Source organism: Eptesicus fuscus, chromosome 7 (genome assembly GCF_027574615.1).
Source record: "Eptesicus fuscus isolate TK198812 chromosome 7, DD_ASM_mEF_20220401, whole genome shotgun sequence".
NCBI lineage: Eukaryota > Metazoa > Chordata > Mammalia > Chiroptera > Vespertilionidae > Eptesicus > Eptesicus fuscus.
The window spans coordinates 84,658,143-84,678,969 of NC_072479.1; the positions used below are offsets into that span (position 1 = coordinate 84,658,143).

Sequence of the window (20,827 nt, forward strand, 5' to 3'; positions counted from 1 at the left end):
ATAGACTGAGGAACAAGAACAGAACCAGAAACAAGGAGGCATCGATCGGACTATCGGGCCTCAGAGGGAGGATAGGGGAGGGTGGGGGGAGTGGGGAGAGATCAACCAAAGGACTTGTGTGCATGCATATGAACCTATCCAATGGTTAAGTTCAACAGGGGGTTGGGGCATCCATGGGGAGGGGTGTGGGATGGGAATGGGGGATGAGGACAAATATGTGACACCTTAATCAATAAAGAAATTAAAAAAAAAAAGAAAAAAAATAAATTCAACTTTATGCATGTGGATATTAAATTTTGCTAGCACCACTCATTGAAAAAATACAGAGGTAATTTCCCCATTGATTCAAACACAGTACCTTAAAAAAAACAACATCTGAGACACATGCCCTTAAGATAGCCGTGTATGCAAACGTAGTACTCACATCCTCCCACAACCACACCAAAATTACAACTAGAACAACCATCATGCAGAGCAGCCTGAAATTTGGTTGAATGGAAGCACTACATCCAGGGAATTAAAGAAGAAGCCACATTGAGACTCATAGGAGGGACAGAGAAGCATAAGGGGCTGGTCGCATACCCATAGGTGGTGGAAAAGAATCAGGAGGGAAATCTCGGTTACAGAGGTCCCTCTGAGGAGCAAGGGGTCCAAGCTCCAAATGAGGTACCCAAACCCAGGATTCCAGTGCCAGAAGGAGAAGTGCCCAACATTTCTGGCTGTAAAACCCAGAGGATTGAGGCTGAGGGAGATGGAGAGCTTCTACAGTCCCAGACATTCCTCTTAAAGGGCCCACACCTGGACTTCCTCCAATTAACTTCCTTTGAGCTCTGGTGCTGGGACAGCAACTTGAAAGGCACCAGAGACATATGGGGTGGAACTTATTTGTCCAGCATCTGGGCAGGAGCTGGGAAGGCAGCTTTCTCCCAGACAGAGTGCTAGAAGAGGCCACTGTTCCTTTGATGAGCTCTCCCGCCTCCAGGCAGCTACCATGTCTGAGACTCCATTAATCTGGCTCACATTATTTGCTCTGCCTGGGTGATTCCGTAAAGCCCCTCCTCACTCAACTTTCAGGTCCACCCAAGCTGTTTTCAGTGACTTTTTTTTTTTTTTAAATACAAATAGCCTGTCTTGGCTAATGCTTCAGATTTTCAGAAAATCTCTCAAACAAGCATCATCGTGCCCCATGCCTCTTGCTAAATGACCCCACGTCTGGCACTAGCAGCTGAACTTAGTTTGTGCGTGGCCTTGGCAGGGCACCTCCAAGCCACACAAGTAATAACCATCTGCAGATTGCATTGTGGCTCATGCCAGGTGGCTCCTGGAAGTACACAGGCAGTGACTGACCTTGTCCTGTACCTTTCCAGAGTTCCCAGAGCCAGAGCATGCAGTGGACAGGTTCAGACCACATTGAAGCACCACCACTAAACCACCTCCACAAGTGACACACTCAAGGAGTAGTCTCAGCAGGTACCAGAGTCCTGCTGAAATATGTCCTGCTCTGCGGGGTGGGCCCCAGCATTGCTGACCCTCAACAGGGGTCTGTGGTCACAGCCAGTCCTTGCAACTAATTGGCCTAGAGGTGCCAACAACATGCCAACAACATGCTCCCATTGACATGCCAACAACAATCAAGGCTCAACTAAATGGAAGGGTGTATATAGTGCACACAGGGAATCCTCTGGAGTGCCCAGATTGGATAATCAAGGAGGCTGTGCCATGGACCCTACAGGACACCTACTACACAAGGCAATTCTATCAAACCCGGGAGAGACACAGCAGCTCTACTTAACACATAAAAACAAACACAGTCAATAGGAGGAAACAAAGAAACATGTCCCAAATGAAAGAACAGAAAAAGAACTAAACAAAAAGGAGATTAACAATATACTAGATGCAGTGTTCAAAACAATGGTTATAAGGATGCTCAATGAACTTAGGAAAAGAGTAGATGAACTTAGTAAGAACTTCAAAAAAGAGATAGGAAGTATAAAGATGGAGATAGAATATATTAAAAGAATCAGTTAGAAATAAGTACATTAACTTCAATGAATAATGTATTATAGGAAATCCACAGTAGAGTAGCTAAAACTGAAAATCAAATCAGCAATATGAAATATAAGGAAGCAAATAATACCCAATCAAAACAGCAGCCTTTCTGCCCCTGGAGTCTCAGACACAAAGTGTAGGGGGCTCAGCACCTCACTATGGATCCCTCCCACTAGCCACCTGGGATGGCAGGGTCTGGGGAATGACTTAGTCTATACTCACCCTCCCAAACTCCCACCTGATTCTGTAGACCCTTTCCCCTGTTCTGGCATCTGCTGATCCCTCTTACTCTCCCAGTACCTCCAAACCTTCCTATGCTGACCCCAACTCTCCTTCTGCACCAGCACTCCCCCACAGATTTTACCCTCTCTCCCCTACCCCCCAGTCTTCTACCCCATACTTCTTCCTGCCCTGCTCTGCCCTACCTCCATTCTGCCCTCCTGCCCAGACCATCCAGCAGCCCTGGCTCTGGGAGAAATGGTTAGAACAAAGCTTTCCTTGGCTGGAAGAGACTCTCCAGGGAGCTGCATGCAGAAAGGCACTCCCAGTCCTGCAACTACTCTGTCCTGCCAGATGCCAATCAGAAATTGTGTCTCTGGAGACAGAGGATAGCAGAAGTAGGCTGCTGTCCTTTGAAGCCCCTCATCAGGAGGAAACTCTCCCCTCCCTATCTGAAAAAAAGTTCACCCTGCTGCCTCCCTTGTCACTTTCATCAACCCTCCTTTGCCTCTTTCCTTGGAAGTGGAAGGATTGGAGCACATCCAATATAATAAAGAGGTAATATGCAAATTGACCCTCACACCCTCATATCACAAGATGGTTGCCCCCACATCGTCACAAGATGGCTGCACCCATGTCATCACAAGATGGCTGCCCCCATGTCATCACAAATGGCCACCCCCACATCATCACAAGATGGCCTCCCCTATATTGTCAGAAGATGGCCAGCAGGGGAGGACAGTTGTGGGGACCAGGCCTGCAGAAGAGGGCAGTTTCGGGGGGGGGGGGGGGGGGCATGTCTGCAGGGGAGGCTAGTTGGGGGCGATTGGGCTGGCAGGGGAGCAGTGAGGGGTCAATCAGGCCAGCAGGGGAGCAGTTAGGGGACGATCAGACTGGCAGGCAGAAGCAGTTAGGGGCAATCAGGCAGGCAGGCAGGCGAATTGTTAGGATCCAGCAGTCCTGGATTGTGAGAGGGATGTCTGACTGCTGGTTTATGCCTGATCCCTTCAAAATCATACCTACACCAGCAGTTGGATATCCCCCAAGGGGTCCCAGATTGGAGAGGGTGAAGGCTGAGCTGAGGGACAACCCCCTCCCCCGCCACTGCACAAATTTCATGCACTGGGCCCCTAGTCTATATATATATATATATATCTATATATATATATATATAAACACATATCTATATCTATATCTATATCTATATCTATATCTATATATATAGAGTAATATGCAAATCAATGGAGTGGCAGAACAACAAGAAAGGCTGCTCGACAAGTCGCTATGAGGCGCACTGACCACCTATCGGTCCCTCCCCCTGATGGCGAACGGGGAACCCCAGTTGGGTGATGGTGGCTGCCAGCAGCTGGAGAAGATGGCCCTGATCACAGGCCAGGCCTAGGGACCATACCCTCGCACGAATTTTGTGTGCCTGGCCTCTAGAAGCTAATAAAAGACTTCCCCCTCCCTGCACTCTCTACTGACACCTTTTTGTTGGACTCAGCCTGTCTGCACCCAGGCTCCTGAAATAAAAGCTTTTTGATATATTACAGCCTCATGTCATAGGTGTGTGATCCTGGCACACTCTGAATCTTTCAATGATCAAATCTATGACCAAGCTTTATTGAACAATATAGCTTTCATTGTATATTCAATGTACTGGGCTTTTATGTTTTCCTAATGACAAAGTTGATGAATACAAATTATGGAGAGCTTAAACAAAGAAAATTGCAAATCAATGAAAGAGAATTTGTCTATATTTGCATGCTAGCAAATGAGAATTCAGCTTTTACAACAACATCAGTTATGATATATTCCAGCCTACAGCAAGGACATTATTTGAATAGCAGTTAATTTGAGCTGTTTGGGTAATAAGAATGTTTTCATAAAGAAAACATTGAACTCTTGCATTAGCATTCCCTGGTGCTTTCCTGCTTTGCATTGGTCATAGAATTTAAAAGAAAGAAGAATTTTATACACATTCAAGATCAGCTGCAAATAGAACTTAAGGTCAGAATAGTAAAGGATTCACGACCAATAATCTTTGACTTGGCTTTTTTTTTTTTAGACATGATAAATTTATTACAGAGCATTCTTTCCATCCTCATAATAGTGCAATGTGTTCTAGGAAGTTCTGCCAATGGCTTCATAGCGCTGGTGAACTGCATTGACTGGGTCAAGAAACACAAGATCTCCTGTGCTGATGGAATTCTCACTGCTCTGGCGGTCTCCAGAATTAGTTTGCTTGGGATAATAGTATTCAATTGGTATGGAACTGTGTTGCATCCATCCATCTATAGTTCAGAAGTAAAAACTATTGTTCATATTACCTGGGTAGTAAGCAACCATTTTAGTCTGTGGCTTACAACCAGCCTCAGTGTACTTTATTTGCTCAAGATAGCCAATTTCTCCAGCCTTTTATTTCTTCACCTAAAATGGAGAGCTAACAGAGTGGTTCTCATGATACTCTGGGGCACTTTGGTCTTCTTTATTGTTCATCTTGCAGTGATAAGCACAGATGAAAAAATGAAGATGAATGTATATAAGGGAAACATCACTTGGGAGAGCAAATTGAAGGACATTGCACACCTTTCAAATGTGATCATATTCACGCTTGCAAACTTCATACCCTTTACTATGTCTCTGACAGCTGTTCTGCTCTTAATCTTTTCCCTGTGGAAACATCTGAGAACGATGCCGCTCAGTGGTAAAGGATCCCAAGATCCCAGCACCGAGGTCCACATAAGAGCCATGCAAACTGTGATCTCCTTTCTCTTGCTGTTTGTCATTTACTTCTTTGCTCAAATCATCTCAATTTGGAATTTTAATATTATGCAGAACAATTCAGTTCTCTGGATTTGCCAAGTTCTTGGAATCCTGTATCCGTCAAACCACTCATTTATCCTGATTTGGGGGAATAAGAAGCTGAGACAGGCCTTTCTGTCATTTCTGAGGCAGGTGAGGTGCTGGCTGAAGGAAAGGAAATAAATGGGGCACCTTGTGTCTTCTGTAAGAAAATAAACTGACGAAGTTTGCAATGTTTTGTGCTTCCTACTACATTTCTTAATGTGTATGGAATTAGGTAAGGTATACCTAGAAAGTGCCTTTCTGCATTTTATCACAAAAATATATATTTGTGCATGTTTATAAAAAATACAAGAAAGATTATATGATTACCATGTTATATTTTTCAAGCAAGCAATCTAATTTTATAAAAGATTGTAAGAAATTGCTCCAAATTATAAATTTATGAACACTTCACATACAAATTCTATGTTATCATCTTGCAAGCAAAGAATTTATGGTCTATATTTATGCATTTTTAAGCACTGATAACTCATCTCAGGGAATTATTGACATTTTCCATTGTAATTAGTACCACGCATATGTATCATAGTGAGTTTAAATTTTTTTTTTGTTTGAACCTGCAATCTTTGGGATAGTAAGGGTATTCAATTCTAAATCACACACTGAGGATACATGCTTAAATAGACATTATTCCATCATGAATTCTTACTTCCTGACTAATAGAAAACAATCAGAACTCTTGGTAAAAGATGCACGTAATGAAATTAAAGAGTGACAAACATACTTGGAAAGTATTTCATATTCATGTACAATAAATAGTACGAAAGATTATTAGATTTAATACAGTAGGTGAAAGCTTAGAAAATAAACAAGTTCTGCAATTGTAATAAAGAAGAAAGCAAAATAATCATGATGTTTTTACTGATGCTATTGTTTTTGAGTTGAGAAGACATTTTCTAATTCAAAAACTTATATCAATTTATTTAGTTTACATATTCACCATGTTTGGGCCTCTGAATTTGGAATCATCTGCTCCATCTTTCTATTTAAGAATTTCTTTTAAACTTCGGAGAAAATGTTTAAATTTTACCTATCTTAAACCTGTGCCCAAAATAAATGTAGTATATAATTATGGTACATAAGTCAATGATCTTTCTGCACACATGAAAATTGATATCTATGATGTCTATGTAATAATTATTAAAAAGTCTTCAGATCTGTTTGTATTATAATCTTATGGAAAATGGTGAAATAGACAGTGTGTTGAAATATATTTGGTTTCGAGTTCTATCATAAGAAAGAAATGTATAACCTTGTTAAACAACTGGGGTGGTGGGGCTTGTCCTGGGAGGTGGGAGTGACTGGGGGGAGGTCAATCGAGGAAAAAGGAGACATATGTAATACTTTAAACAATAAGAAAGACAGAAAAAGAAAAATTTTTTTAAAAGAAAGAAAAGTATAACCTGTTTAGCAAGTAAAATGGTAGTATTATGATATTTTAACAATAATATCTATACCTTAATGTATATATTTCATACATCTGATTTATTCATTTGTTTCTTTATCACCTGTCTTCTCAGTAGAATATAAGAACTATAATTTGGGATGCTGTCTTTCCTGTGTCCTACTAAGTCTCCAGGACATAAAACCCAGCCCTTGGGATAACTGGAGAAAATGATATTCTAAATATTAAATAATAACACGAATAAGCCACATTAGTTCTGGAAAACCAATGAAATCAAAACCCATCACAAAATCAGTAGATGGCATAGGAACTGGTTCTGTTTTTTCACCATTCCAGTGACTCTTAACAAATCTGTATGTGCTTGGTTCCAATTACTGCCTTAGACTGGGTGAATGAACAGCGGTCACCAATAGGCTCCAAAACAAAAAAGCAAGTCATACGTGATCTAAATTCCCTATTGCTTTTTTAACAGTCCTGATGTGTTCAAGGAGTCTCCTCTATGCAGTTATCCTGGGAAGAAGGCTGATCACAACTATGCCATCACAGACATGTGGCTTCCACGATTGCCTTGGAATAATTGCCATTGCAGACAGCAGGGCGAAAAAAGATGTATGGGGAGCATGTGTGGGAGATACTTTGGGTGTGGGCCTATAAATGGTTCACTTAATTTTCATTCACAAAACATCAATCCACATCATTCACATTGCCATACCATCTGTAAGGGAGTCTCAAAAACATCGTCACTCTATTGCCTAGAAAGGAGATTAAGAGATTTTGTTTAGGACATAGATATTGGAGGGCACTTAGAAACCTTAGAAGCTTTTCAGTTGAAAAGCCAATTAGATATTGTAAAACAAAAAAAGTTTCTCTGCTTAGAAGGGTGTCATATTTGTTCATGTCACTGATAATTTGACATGACCTTACACCAGTCTTGAATTTATTTCTGTATTTCTTCATAAATTCTAAATAATTCAAGTTCCTGCTAAATATTCCTGACTTCACCAAACTATAATTGATTTTGCATTGTAGCATTTGTAGCTGCCTTGTGTATATTCCTGGTATACATTGCTTATAACTTCTGATTTAGCTTCTATACTATTCCCACATGATTATTTTTAGTTATTTGTTCTAGGACTTGTGTGTGGTCTTTGAACTAGAAATAATTGCAATAAGTTATTTATGTAAATTAAATTACATAAACAAAAATACTAGATATGTACAAGGATCTTATTGATAAGTAGCAAATCATAACTTAATTATATAAAAGCTTTTCCTCTAGCAACTACTATTCAAAATTTAAAATATTTGCATTTAGATGTATGTTCCAAGGAGATAGAAATACAAGTTGGTGGAAAATAATCTCTCTCAGATTTGCATGTTTACATATTTTACTTTCTCCATTTAGTCAGTGGCACAAAGGAAAATTTGCAGCCGGTGTTGAGATAAGTGGACAACATTTATGTTTATACTAGAGGCCCGGTGCATGAAAATTATGCACTGTAGTGGGGTCCCTCAGCCTGGCCTGCCCGCTCTCACAGTCTGGGAGCCCTCAGGGGCTGTAGGAGACCTGGCAATCAGGGGAAGGCGACGCCCCATCACACCTCTTCTCCTACCATTGCCAGCAGCACAAGCCCAGGCCGGCCCTGGTTACCTGAATCTCGGGCGGCCCTGGGCGGCTGGGCAGCTTCCATCTTAGGCTTGCCTATGCCTCGGGCTGGCCCTGGGAAGCTGGGGGGCTGAGGGGACTTGGGGACTCTGGAGGCAGATGCACGGCAAGTCTTAAGGGTCTGGGTGCTGCCATCTTGTGGCTGTGGGTGCTGCTATCTTTGAGGGCAGGGCAGTCAATTAGCATATTCCCTCCTTATTGGCTGTGGGCACCACCATCTTTGTGATGATGTGAGGGTCAATTAGCATATTCCTCTTTATTAGATAGGATAGTAGCTGACTGTAAGGAATACTACAGGTATTCCTGAAATGTGTGTGTCTTCACAGAACTGTTCAGTTTAGCACTGGAATTACAATACAAATAGAATGCACTATTCTTTTGTGAAGGTCTCTGGAACTATATCTCAAGGCAGAATTTTGGTTGTACTTTCTGGAATTATGATGAAAATATTTATGGAAAGCATCATAAATGGATGTCCATCTGCAACTGTTTCACAATAAAGCTTTCATTGAGGCACAACATTAGAAACATTCTTATACCAATGTCATTTGAAATGAAGGCCACCTTTCTGGTTGTGTCAACAGGAATGATCATCTTAGGAGTGCTAGGAAATGGGTTCATCGGACTGGTGAACTGCATCGAATGGTTCAGGACTGGGAAAGTTTCCTCAGCTGATTTCATCCTCACCAGCTTGGCTCTGGCCAGAATCATTCAACTGTTGGTAATACTCTTGGATTCATTTATAATGGGGCTAGCTCCACATGTGTACGCTATTGGTAAACTAGCAAAGGTGGTTACTATTCTTTGGGCATTAACTAATCACTTAAGTACCTGGATTGCCACCTGCCTCAGCGTTTTCTACTTCCTTAAGATCGCCAATTTCTCCCACTCCTTTTTCACGTGGCTGAAGTGGAGAGTCAACAGGGTGCTTCTTCTGCTTTTCCTGGCGTCTTTCTTCCTACTGTCTCTTAACCTCTTAACGCACGATGCTATTAGTGAATTCTGGTTGAATTCCTACAGGGTACATGAAATAAATATGACTTTGCGGTTTGAAGAAAATGAAATGTCCTATCTCAAAAGTCTTCTTCTTCTCAGTTTGACCTATATTATCCCCTTTTTCCTGTCCCTGATCTCTTTGCTTCTTTTATTTCTGTCCTTGGTGAGACACACCAAGAATTTTCAGCTCAACCTGGCGGGCTCAGGGGACTCAAGCACAGAGGCCCATAGAAGGGCCATGAAAATGGTGACAATGTTCCTCCTCCTCTTCATCATTTACATTATTTCTCTTCTAACAGCAATTTGGATCTTCACTAAAGTACAGACCTATCAAGTCATGATGCTTGTCATAGTGATTTCAACTGCCTTTCCCTCAGGCCACTCTTTTATTATAATTTTGGGAAACAGCAAGCTAAGACAGATTGCCTTGAGGCCACTGTGGCACTTAAATTCTCTGAGAAAAAGCAAAACCTTTGCCTTTATAGACAGAATTTGAAATAACCTTGTGCATCCTATTGGAAAATATCTTAATAGAAAACCTTCAGCATTTCTTTATATCAGGGTTTGTTAAACAGCAGTAAAATTTCCCTATAACATCCTTTAAGTAATTATATTTTCTTAAAGTGATAAGACATAATATTTGACTAAAGGACATGTCTTTATTTTTTTAACAGTTTTTGGTAACAGTAGAGTATTTGAGACCTGGAGGAGTATGGTTATAAAAGTCTATAATGAAATATTGATAAATGTATAAACAATATACAATGTAATATGAATAAGTGTATATAGAATTACAGTTACTGAAAACGAAAAAGTAACACAAATTTTTCTAACTAAAGATAAGTTTGAAAGTAGAATTGAAAAAGAATTGTAAAGGTTAAGTGTAATAATATGTTATATAAACATAAAAGTGTTAATATTAGTGTGATGTTTCTACTGTTGGAAAGGATCTGAAATAATAGGAATTTTCATACCATATTTATTGGATTATGCATTGATAAAACAACTTTGTTCAAGAGTATGGCATTATGCATTCAATGTGAACATGCATATCCTAGGACCCATTAATTGTACTCCTCCTTGTTATACTAGAGAATTTTTTCATACATGTGTGACAGAATATACATGCAAAAATGTGCACGGTACTGCTGTTATTAATAGCTGAAATTGGGGAGTCATGTAATTCTCAAATTGAGAAATCATATAAATGCCCATTAGTTATAAAATGGACAAATAAGTCATGGCATACGGACACAATAGGAAACAACACAAAAATGAAAATGAACAAATTAGACCTATAAATTTCTTAGTTCCTTGATGGAGAAAAAAGACAGAGACATAGAAAGGCAAATTTGTAAAAGCAAAATACATATTTAGTGTAGTATTTGGGTATGTTTGTACATATGTAGTGCAACTTCTGTAATAAAATGATTCAGATTAATGACAATAGCTGGGCATGTAATCAGCAGAGAAGAGAAGTTTGCTTGCTAATGATGCTATTAAAATATGAAATAAAGTTTATATACTGTACTCTTATATAGAGGTTATATGCATTCCATATGACAATTCTATACGAGCAAAGTTCTTTTTGTTTGATTCACAGTGCCTTAATTTTATAATGTGGTAAAAAATAGCAAATATATTATCAGAAATATTTTGTTTGTAACTTACTCTTGATAAAGTTTTAGATGATATTGTTCCTTCAAATCAGACCTGATGTTGAGAATTATGTATCATAAGCCATGGAATAGATCTGTAATGTTCTTTCATTACAATGAATTCTGTCTCTTAGAAAAGTGGATAAAGTCACAACTTTCAGAGATCTCCCATTTAACTGCCTTCATCATCATCATCATCACCGTCATTATCCTGTTACTTTATTTAATGATTTACATTTCAAATATTTACACACATAATTTTGGCAATGTGTGAATTATTTCTTAATGATCATTGTATCTAAATTATGTTAGTTATTAGCAAAGTTAACATCAAGTGAAAAGCTTTATAAATTGAACATTCTTTCATTTTAAATGTATTGCTTGAGCAAATTATTCATGAATGATCTTAAAATCACGGAATTAAGCTACTGAGACCCATTTCTAACATTAGAAACAAAGTAAATGCAAAATGACTCCTAAAAAATAACTCATGGATTAGGATTGTGTCTCTTTGATTGATGTATTTATATTTTGGTTATTTGAATAAACATATATATATATATTTTTTAAATAAACATATATATATATTTATGTCGATGAAGTCTTTATTGTACTAAAGGCTTATGTTACCAACCATAAACCACATAGGAGACAGTATCTTCACTCAGAATAATGATAATTTATCTCTTTTAGAAGTAAACAACCAAAAGAAAAAACGATGCAAGTTTAAAATATGATGGCAACACACAAAGGTGGCCGATAGTTTTGGTCTTTGTCAGAGGAATACAACCTGTATAGTTTAACAAAGTCTGGCTTTAGGTCTTCATTTCAAAAGCATACTTTCTTTGTGCCATACTGATGGCATCCCAGAGAGTAGAATCCACACCACCAACTTCAAAAGGATATGGCTCAATGAGGAAACTAGTTATTGATTTACATCAAACATTATGAAACAAAATCATTATTATAGTATTTGAAATCACAAGAACTTTAAAAATTCAGGACTTTGAAATTTCCCTCCTGAGATATTGATGCTTCTAGTACATAGTCGCTAGTAAGACAGATGCATTCTATCATTCCAAGTGTACTTATAAATATGATACTTGGTGCTGAAAATAGATATTATGTCTTAGCACAAAATGGCAGCAGTTACGTTTGCTAAATATTTTTGGTGAGATGCACTCTTTGGTGAGAAGCAAAATAACATTGAGAAGCCACCTTATTTTGTTTCTCTCCTACCTCCTGATACTCTCAGAATCTTTAAGTAATTTTCAGAGGAGAAACCACAAGACCAGAATGAATGAGTGAAGACCATCTATGTGTAGCCCATGGACCATCAGATCTGCTCTAGGCCAATCAGCTTGCATTGCTGTATCACCTGTTGCACATGGAATTTCCCTTAGAGTTTCTATCGCTCTAACAAGTGATGGCCAGAAATGATTTCTACCTGACAAGCTAGGTCAAGATCCATTTTCATTCTCAGAAAGTTTTCTATATGCCCAAATAGTTGCTTTCTGTGGCTTAGCATTGGACAGGTGTTACTGAAGGTGCCTGCCCCTGCCTTGACTTTTCCAAACAAGTCTGAGCCTCTGGGTGTTTCCTCAGACTCCTCCTTGCTTAAAAGACACTACAGATGCATGTGTTTTATCAAGGATGCTTGCCTTGCTGATTGTATCTAGAGGTTAATTGTAGTTCATGCTGTTGTTATAATAAAAGTCTAAGGAGGCAGGCAATCGAGGATGCTTAGTTCCTAAAGCCAAATAGCCCCTTAGCCTTCCCTTTCACAAAAAAAAAAAACATGAGTCAGAGTAATCTTTTCACCCATCATTCAGGTGTGTTGGTCATTCCGGCAGCTTTTCCTGAAACTTGGAGAAACATTTTTTTCAATAGCTTAAAGTATCTTGTGCCTTCATTAGCACCAATGAATTCTAGTAATAAAGACATATCAAGCCAAAACCGGTTTGGCTCAGTGGACAGAGCGTCGATCTGCGAACTGAAAGGTCCCAGGTTTGATTCCAGTCAAGGGCATGTACATTGGTTGCGGGCACGTCCCCAGTGGGGGATGTGTAGGAGGCAGCTGGTCGATGTTTCTCTCTCATCGACGTTTCTAACTCTCTATCCCTCTCCCTTCCTCTCTGTAAAAATTCAATAAAATATACTAAAAAAAAAAAAAAAAAAAAAGACATATCAAGTTCAGGTGGAATCCTAAACACTGATTCTAAGGCTTTCTTAGATCTTCTTTTGCTTCAAGGGCCGGGTTGTAGAAAAGTAGGTTGAGGTACTTCTATACCTCTTTCTTTATAAAAAAAAAAATATATTTTATTGATTTTTCAAACAGAGAGGAAGGGAGAGGGATAGAGAGCTAGAAGCATCGATGAGAGAGAGACATCGACCAGCTGCCTCCTGCACAACCCCCACCAGGGGATGTGCCCGCAACCAATGTACATGCCCTTGACCGGAATCGAACCTGGGACCTTCTAGTCCGCAGACCGACGCTCTATCCAGTGAGCCAAACCGGTTTCGGCTATACCTCTTTCTTTATAAACTCATGCATTTGCTTTTTTCCTCTTTCTTCTAGATTGATTACTAATTTGTACACTATGTCTTGTAACTGTCAGCCCAACCTTATGTTACAAAGAGGTTGTGTCTTATGAATTACTGGTTGCATTTTGGACATCTGTTGCTATAGTAAAAATGTCTTACAATGCAGCTTTTACAACATGTATGAAGATATTCTATAATTTTAGTTACATGTGTTTGTAGTTGAATGGGGTCAGCTTAGAGGGATTATTCTGCTTTTAAGTGTACCTCAGCCCAGCCTGCACCATCTCCAATCTGGGACCCCTTGATAGATGCCTGACTGCCTGTTTAGCCCTGATCCCACAAAACGGGCAGTAGGACATCCCTCTGACAATCCAGGACTGCTGGCTCCTAATCACTTGCCTGCCTGCCTGCCTGATTGCCCCTAACTGCTTCTGCCTATAAGCCTGATCACCCCCTAACCTCTCTCCTGCCAGCCTGATTGATGCCTAACTGTTGCCCTGCTGGATCCATTGCCCCGAATTGCCCTCCCATGCCAGCCTGGTCGCCCATAACTGCTCTCCCCTGCAGGCCTGGTCCCCACCAACTACCATACCCTGCAAGCCTTGTACCTCCCAACAGCCGTCCCCTGCAGGCCTGGTCCCTTGCAATGCCCTCCCTTTCTGGACTGGTCATTCCAAACTGCCCTCCCTTGCCAGCCTGGTCCCCCCAAATGCCCTCCCTTGCAAGACTGGTCATCCCAAACTGCCCTCCCCTGCTGTCCTGGTTGCCCCTAACTGTCCTTCCTTGCAGGCCTTGTCCCCTGTAATTGCCCTACCCTGCAGGCCTTGTCCCTCCCAACAGCCCACCCCTGCAGGACTGGTCCCTCCAACTGCCCTTCCTTGCAGGTGTGGTCACTTAAACTGCCCTACCCTGCAGGCTGGGTCACCCCTAACTCTCCTCCCCTGAAGGCCTGGTCACCCCCAGCTGCCCTCGATTCTGGCCCGTTCTCCCCTAACTGTCCTCCCTTGGCAGCCTGGTTCCCCCAAACTGCCCATCCCTGCAGGTCTGGTGCTCTCCCCCCCACAATTGCCTTCCCCTGCAGGCCTTGTCCCTTCCAACTGCCCTTCCTTGCTGGCCTGGTCGCCTCAACTGCTCTCCCCTATAGGCCTAGTCCCCCCAACTGTCCTCCCTTGCTGGCCTGGTTGCCCCAACTGCCCTCCCATGCAGGCCTGTTCCACCCCCACTGCCCTCCCATGCAGGCCGGGTTCCCCCCTTTCAAGTGCCCTCCCTGCTGGCCTGATCGCCCACAACTGCCCTCCCCTGCTGGCCAAGTTGTGGCAGCCATCTTGTGTCCACATAGGGATGGCCATCTTTGACCACATAGGGGAGGCATCCTGTGTGTTGGAGTGACTGTCTATTTGCATATTACCTCTTTATTATATAGGATAGCTTTCACTATATATTCAATGCATTGGGCTTTTATGTTTTCCTAATGACAAAGTTGATGAATACAAATTATAGAGAGCTTAAACAAAGAAAATTGCAAATCAATGAAAGAGAATATGTCTATATTTGCATGCTAGCAAATGAGAATTCAGCTTTTACAACAACATCAGTTATGATATATTCCAGCCTACAGCAAGGACATTATTTGAATAGCAGTTAATTTGAGCTGTTTGGGTAATAAGAATGTTTTCATAAAGAAAACATTGAACTCTTGCATTAGCATTCCCTGGTGCTTTCCTGCTTGGCATTGGTCATAGAATTTAAAAGAAAGAAGAATTTTATACACATTCAAGATCAGCTGCAAATAGAACTTAAGGTCAGAATAGTAAAGGATTAATGACCAATAATATTCGACTTGGCTTTTTTTTTTAGACATGATACATTTATTACAGAGAATTCTTTCCATCCTCATAATAGTGCAATGTGTTCTAGGAAGTTCTGCCAATGGCTTCATAGCGCTGGTGAACTGCATTGACTGGGTCAAGAAACACAAGATCTCCTGTGCTGATGGAATTCTCACTGCTCTGGCGGTCTCCAGAATTAGTTTGCTTGGGATAATAGTATTCAATTGGTATGGAACTGTGTTGCATCCATCCATCTATAGTTCAGAAGTAAAAACTATTGTTCATATTACCTGGGTAGTAAGCAACCATTTTAGTCTGTGGCTTGCTACTAGCCTCAGCATACTTTATTTGCTCAAGATAGCCAATTTCTCCAGCCTTTTATTTCTTCACCTAAAATGGAGAGCTAACAGAGTGGTTCTCATGATACTCTGGGGCACTTTGGTCTTCTTCATTGTTCATCTTGCAGTGATAAGCACAGATGCAAAAATGCAGATGAATGAATATAAAGGAAACATCACTTGGGAGAGCAAATTGAGGGACGTCGCACACCTTTCAAATGTGATCATATTCACGCTTGTAAACATCATACCCTTTACTATGTCTCTGACAGCTGTTCTGCTGTTAATCTTTTCCCTGTGGAAACATCTGAGAACGATGCCGCTCAGTGGTAAAGGATCCCAAGATCCCAGCACCGAGGTCCACATAAGAGCCATGCAAACTGTGATCTCCTTTCTCTTGCTGTTTGTCATTTTCTTCGTGGCACAAATCATCGCAGTTTGGAATTCGAGTACTCAGCAGAACAATTCACTTCACATGATTTGCAAGGTTCTTGGAACCCTTTATCCTTCAAGCCACTCATTTATCCTGATTTGGGGGAATAAGAAGCTGAGACAGGCCTTTCTGTCATTTCTGAGGCAGGTGAGGTGCTGGCTGAAGGAAAGGAAATAAATGGGGCACCTTGTGTCTTCTGTAAGAAAATAAACTGGTGAAGTTTGCAATGTTTTGTACTTCCTAATACATTTCTTAATGTGTATGGAATTAGGTAAGGTATACCTAGAAAAGTTTATCACAAAAATATATGTGTGTGCATGTTTATAAAAATACAAGAAAGATTAGAAGATTGGCATATTATATTTTTCAGTTAAGTAATCTAATTTTATAAAATGTTGTAAGAAAATGCTCAGAATTATAAATTTATGAACACTTCACATACATATTCTATGTTATCATCTTGCAAGCAAAGAATTTATGGTCTATATGTATGCGTTTTTAAGGACTGATAACTCATCTCAGGGGATTATTGCCATTTTCCATTGTAATTAGTACCATGCATATGTATCACAGTGAGTTTAATTTCTTTGTTTGAACCTCCAATCTTTGGGATGGCAAGGGTATTCAAGTCTAAATCACACTCTGAGGATACATGCTTGAAATAGATATTATTACATCATGAATTCTTACTTCCTGGCTAATAGATAACTATCAGAACTCTTGGGAAAAGATGCACGTAATGAAATTAAAGAGTGACAAACATATTTGGAATGTATTTCATATTCATGTACAATAAATAGTACTAAAGATTATTAGATTTAATACAATAGGTGAAAGCTTAGAAAATAAACAAGTTCTGCAATAGTAATAAAGAAGAAAGCAAAATAATCATGATGTTTTTACTGAAGCTATTGTTTTTGAATTGAGAAGACATTTTCTAATTCAAAAACATATCAATTTATTTAGTTTACATATTCACCATGTTTGGGCCTCTGAATTTGGAATCATCTGCTCCATCTTTCTATTTAAGCATTCCTTTTTAACTTCAGGGAAAATATTTAAATTTTACATATCTTAAATATATGCTCAAAATAATTGTAGTATATAATTATAGTACATAAGTCAATTTTCTTTCTGCACACATGTCTATGTAATAATGATAAAAAAGTTTTCAGATCTGTTTGTATTATAATCTTATGGAAAATGGTGAAATAGACAGTGTGTTGAAATATATTTGGTTTTGAGTTCTATCATAAGGAAGAAATGTATAACCTTGTTAAACAACTGGGGTGGTGGGGCTTGTCCTGGGAGGTGGGAGTGACTGGGGGGTGGTCAATCGGGGAAAAAGGAGACATATGTAATACTTTAAACAATAACATAAGAAAGAAAAAGAAAAAAAATTTTTAAAGAAAAATAAAGCATAACCTTATTAAACAAGTAAAATGATAGTATTATGATATTTTAACTATAATATCTGTACCTTAATGTATATATTTCATTCATTTGATTTATTCATTTGTTTCTTTATCACCTGTCTTCTCAGTAGAATATAAGAACTATAATTTGGGATGATGTCTTTCCTGTTTCCTGCTAAGTCTCCAGGACATAAAACCCAGCCCATGGGATAATTGGAGAAAATGATATTCAAAATAGTAAATAATTACATGAATAAGCCACATTAGTTCTGGAAAACCAATGAAATCAAAACCCATCACAAAATCCGTAGGTGGCATAGATTTCCTGGTTCTGTTTCTTCACCATTCCAGTGCCTCTTAACAAATATTTATTTAGACTGGGTGAATGAACAGTGGTCACCAATAGGCTCCAAAACATAAAGCGACTCAAACATAATCTAAATTCCCTATTGCTTTTTTAACAGTCCTGATGTGTTCAAGGAGTCTCCTCTATGCTTTTATCCAGGGACGAAGGCTGATCACAACTCTGCCATCTTAAACATGTGGCTTCCATGATTGCCTTCAATCATGGCCATTGCAGACATGAAAATTAAGTGCACCATTTATAGGCTCACACCCAAAGTATCTCCCACACATGCTCCCCATGCATCTTTCTTCCAGGTAGGAGCAGTGGGCAGTTCCAGGGCTCACCAGGCTCTCTACTCTCGAGGTGGACTCTGGGGGCCAGGACCAAGGCCACAACCACATGGGTTTCTATTTCCATTCTCTAGACATGTGGTCGGCAAACCGCGGCTCACGAGCCACATGCGGCTCTTTGGCCCCTTGAGTGTGGCTCTTCCACAAAATACCATGGCCTGGGAGAGTCTATTTTGAAGAAGCGGCGTTAGAAGAAAGATGCATGTGGAAGAAAGATGCATGGGGAGCATGTGTGGGAGATACTTTGGGTGTGAGCCTATAAATGGTTCACTTAATTTTCATTCACAAAACATCAATCCACATCATTCACATTGCCATACCATCTGAAAGGGAGTCTGAAAAACATCGTCACTCTATTGCCTAGAAAGGAGATTAAGAGATTTTGTTTAGGACATAGATATTGGAGGGCACTTAGAAACCTTAGAAGCTTTTCAGTTGAAAAGCCAATTAGATATTGTAAAATAAAGAAAGTTTCTCTGCTTAGAAGGGTGTCATATTTGTTCATGTCACTGATAATTTGACATGCCTTTAGATCAGTCTTGAATTTATTTCTGTATTTCTTCATAAATTCTAAATAATTCAAGTTCCTGCTAAATATTCCTGACTTCACCAAACTATAATTGATTTTGCATTGTAGCATTTGTAGCTGCCTTTTGTTTGTAACTTACTCTTTTTAAAAATATATATATTTTATTGATTTTTACAGGGAGGAAGGGAGAGGGATAGAGAGCTAGAAACGTCGATGAGAGAGAAAAATCGACCAGCTGCCTCCTGCACACCCCCTACTGGGGATGTGCCCGCAACCAAGGTACATGCCCTTGACCGGAATCGAACCTGGGACCTTCCAGTCCGCAGGCCGACGCTCTATCCACTGAGCCAAACCAGTTTCGGCTGTAACTTACTCTTGATAAAGTTTTAGGTGATATTGTTTTTTCAAATTAGACCTGATGTTGAGAATTATGTATCATAAGCCATGGAATAGATCTGTAATGTTCTTTCATTACAATGAATTCTGTCTCTTAGAAAAGTGGATAAAGTCACAACTTTCAGAGATCTCCCATTTAACTGCCTTCATCATCATCATCATCACCATCATCATCCTGTTACCTTATTTAATGATTTATATTTCAAATGTTTACACACATAATTTGGGCAATGTGTAATTTATTTCTTAATGCTCATTGTATCTAAATTATGTTAGTAATTAGCAAAGTTAAAATCAAGTGAAAAGCTTTAAAAATGGAATATTGTTTCATTTTAAATGTATTGCTTGAGCAAATTATTGATGGATGATCTTAAAATCATGGAATTAAGCTACTGAGACCCATTTCTATCATTAGAAATGACTCCTAAAAAATAACTCATGGAATAGGATTGTGTCACTTTGATTGATGTATTTATATTTTGGTTATTTGAATATACATATATATATATTTATGTCGATGAAATCTTTATTGTACTGAAGGCTATGTTACCGACCATAAACCACATAGGAGACCGTCTCTTCACACAGAATAATGATAATTTATCTCTTTTAGTAAACAACAAAAAGAAAAAAAACGATGCAAGTTTAAAATATGATGGCAACACACAAAAGTGGCCAATAGTTTTGGTTTTTGTTGGAGGAATACAATTTGTATAGTTTAACAAAGTCTGGCTTTGAATCTTCATTTCAAAAGCATACTTCTTTCCTGCCATACTGATGCCATCCCAGAGAGTAGAATCCACATCACCAACTTAAAAAGCATATGGCTCAATGAAGAAAGTAGTTACTGATTTACATAAAAAAATTAGGAAGTAAAATCATTATCATAGTATTTGAAATCACAAGAACTTTAAAAATTCAGGACTTTGAAATTTCCCTCTTCAGATATTAATGCTTTTAGTACATAGTCGCTAGTAAGACAGATGCATTCTATCATTCCAAATTGTACTTATAAATATGTTGATTGATATTGAAAAATAGATATTATGTCTTAGCACAAAATGGCAGCAATTACTTCTGGTAAATATTTTTGGTGAGATGCACTCTTTGGTGAGAAGCAAAATAACATTGAGAAGCCACCTTATTTTGTTTCTTTCCTACCTCCTGATATTCTTAGAATCTTCAAGTAATTTTCAGAGGAGAAACCACAAGACCAGAATGAATGAGTGAAGACCATCTATGTTTAGCCCATGGACCATCAGATCTGCTCTAGGCCAATTAGCTTGCATTGCTGCATCAGCTGTTACACATGCAACTTCCCTTAGAGATTCTTTTGCTCTAACAAGTGATGGCCAGAAATGATTTCTACCTGACAAGCTAGGTCAAGATCCATTTTTCTTCTCAGAAAGTTTTCTACTAGCCCAAATATTTGCTTTCTGTGGCTTGGCATTGGAGAGGAGTTGCTGAAGGTGGCTGCCCCTTCCTTGACTTTTTAAAACAAGTCTGAGCCCCCCGGTGTTTACTTAGACACGTCCTGGCTTAAAGGACACTACAGAGGCATATGTTTTCTCAAGGATGCTTGCTCTGCTGATTGTATCTAATAGTTAATTGTCCTACCTAATAAAATGGTAATATGTAAATTACCATCACTCCGCTACGCCCACGATTGGGCCAGCAGGAGGCACAGGGGGCGGGACTCAGGGTGGCCGGGGTAGCCGATTGGGCCAGCAGGCTGCTGGCGACGCGCGCTCAGCGTCTGCGCCATGGCTGTGCTGTGGCACAGAAG

General features: G+C 39.6%; 2 protein-coding genes and 1 pseudogene across 2 annotated transcripts; 2 read left to right on the forward strand and 1 right to left on the reverse strand.

Annotated features, from left to right (window-relative positions):
• The first annotated feature begins 4,331 nt into the window (after positions 1-4,331).
• On the forward strand, positions 4,332-5,256 carry LOC129149681 (taste receptor type 2 member 31-like). Its single transcript, XM_054718509.1, has one exon. It carries the CDS (start codon positions 4,339-4,341, stop codon positions 5,254-5,256), a length of 918 nt encoding a protein of 305 aa, XP_054574484.1. The 5' UTR covers positions 4,332-4,338.
• A 6,865-nt stretch (positions 5,257-12,121) lies between these two features.
• Positions 12,122-20,827, reverse strand: part of LOC103285432 (polycomb group RING finger protein 6-like) — a 28,302-nt pseudogene continuing 19,596 nt past the window's right edge.
• LOC129149682 (putative taste receptor type 2 member 33) lies at positions 15,264-16,182 on the forward strand. Its single transcript, XM_054718510.1, has one exon. It carries the CDS (start codon positions 15,265-15,267, stop codon positions 16,180-16,182), a length of 918 nt encoding a protein of 305 aa, XP_054574485.1. The 5' UTR covers position 15,264.

What these genes read in the sequence shown, in the direction of transcription:
- LOC129149681 (XM_054718509.1), top strand. Translation starts at nt 4,339, where the DNA reads ATGATAAATTTATTACAGAGCATTCTTTCCATCCTCATAATAGTGCAA.
- LOC129149682 (XM_054718510.1), top strand. Translation starts at nt 15,265, where the DNA reads ATGATACATTTATTACAGAGAATTCTTTCCATCCTCATAATAGTGCAA.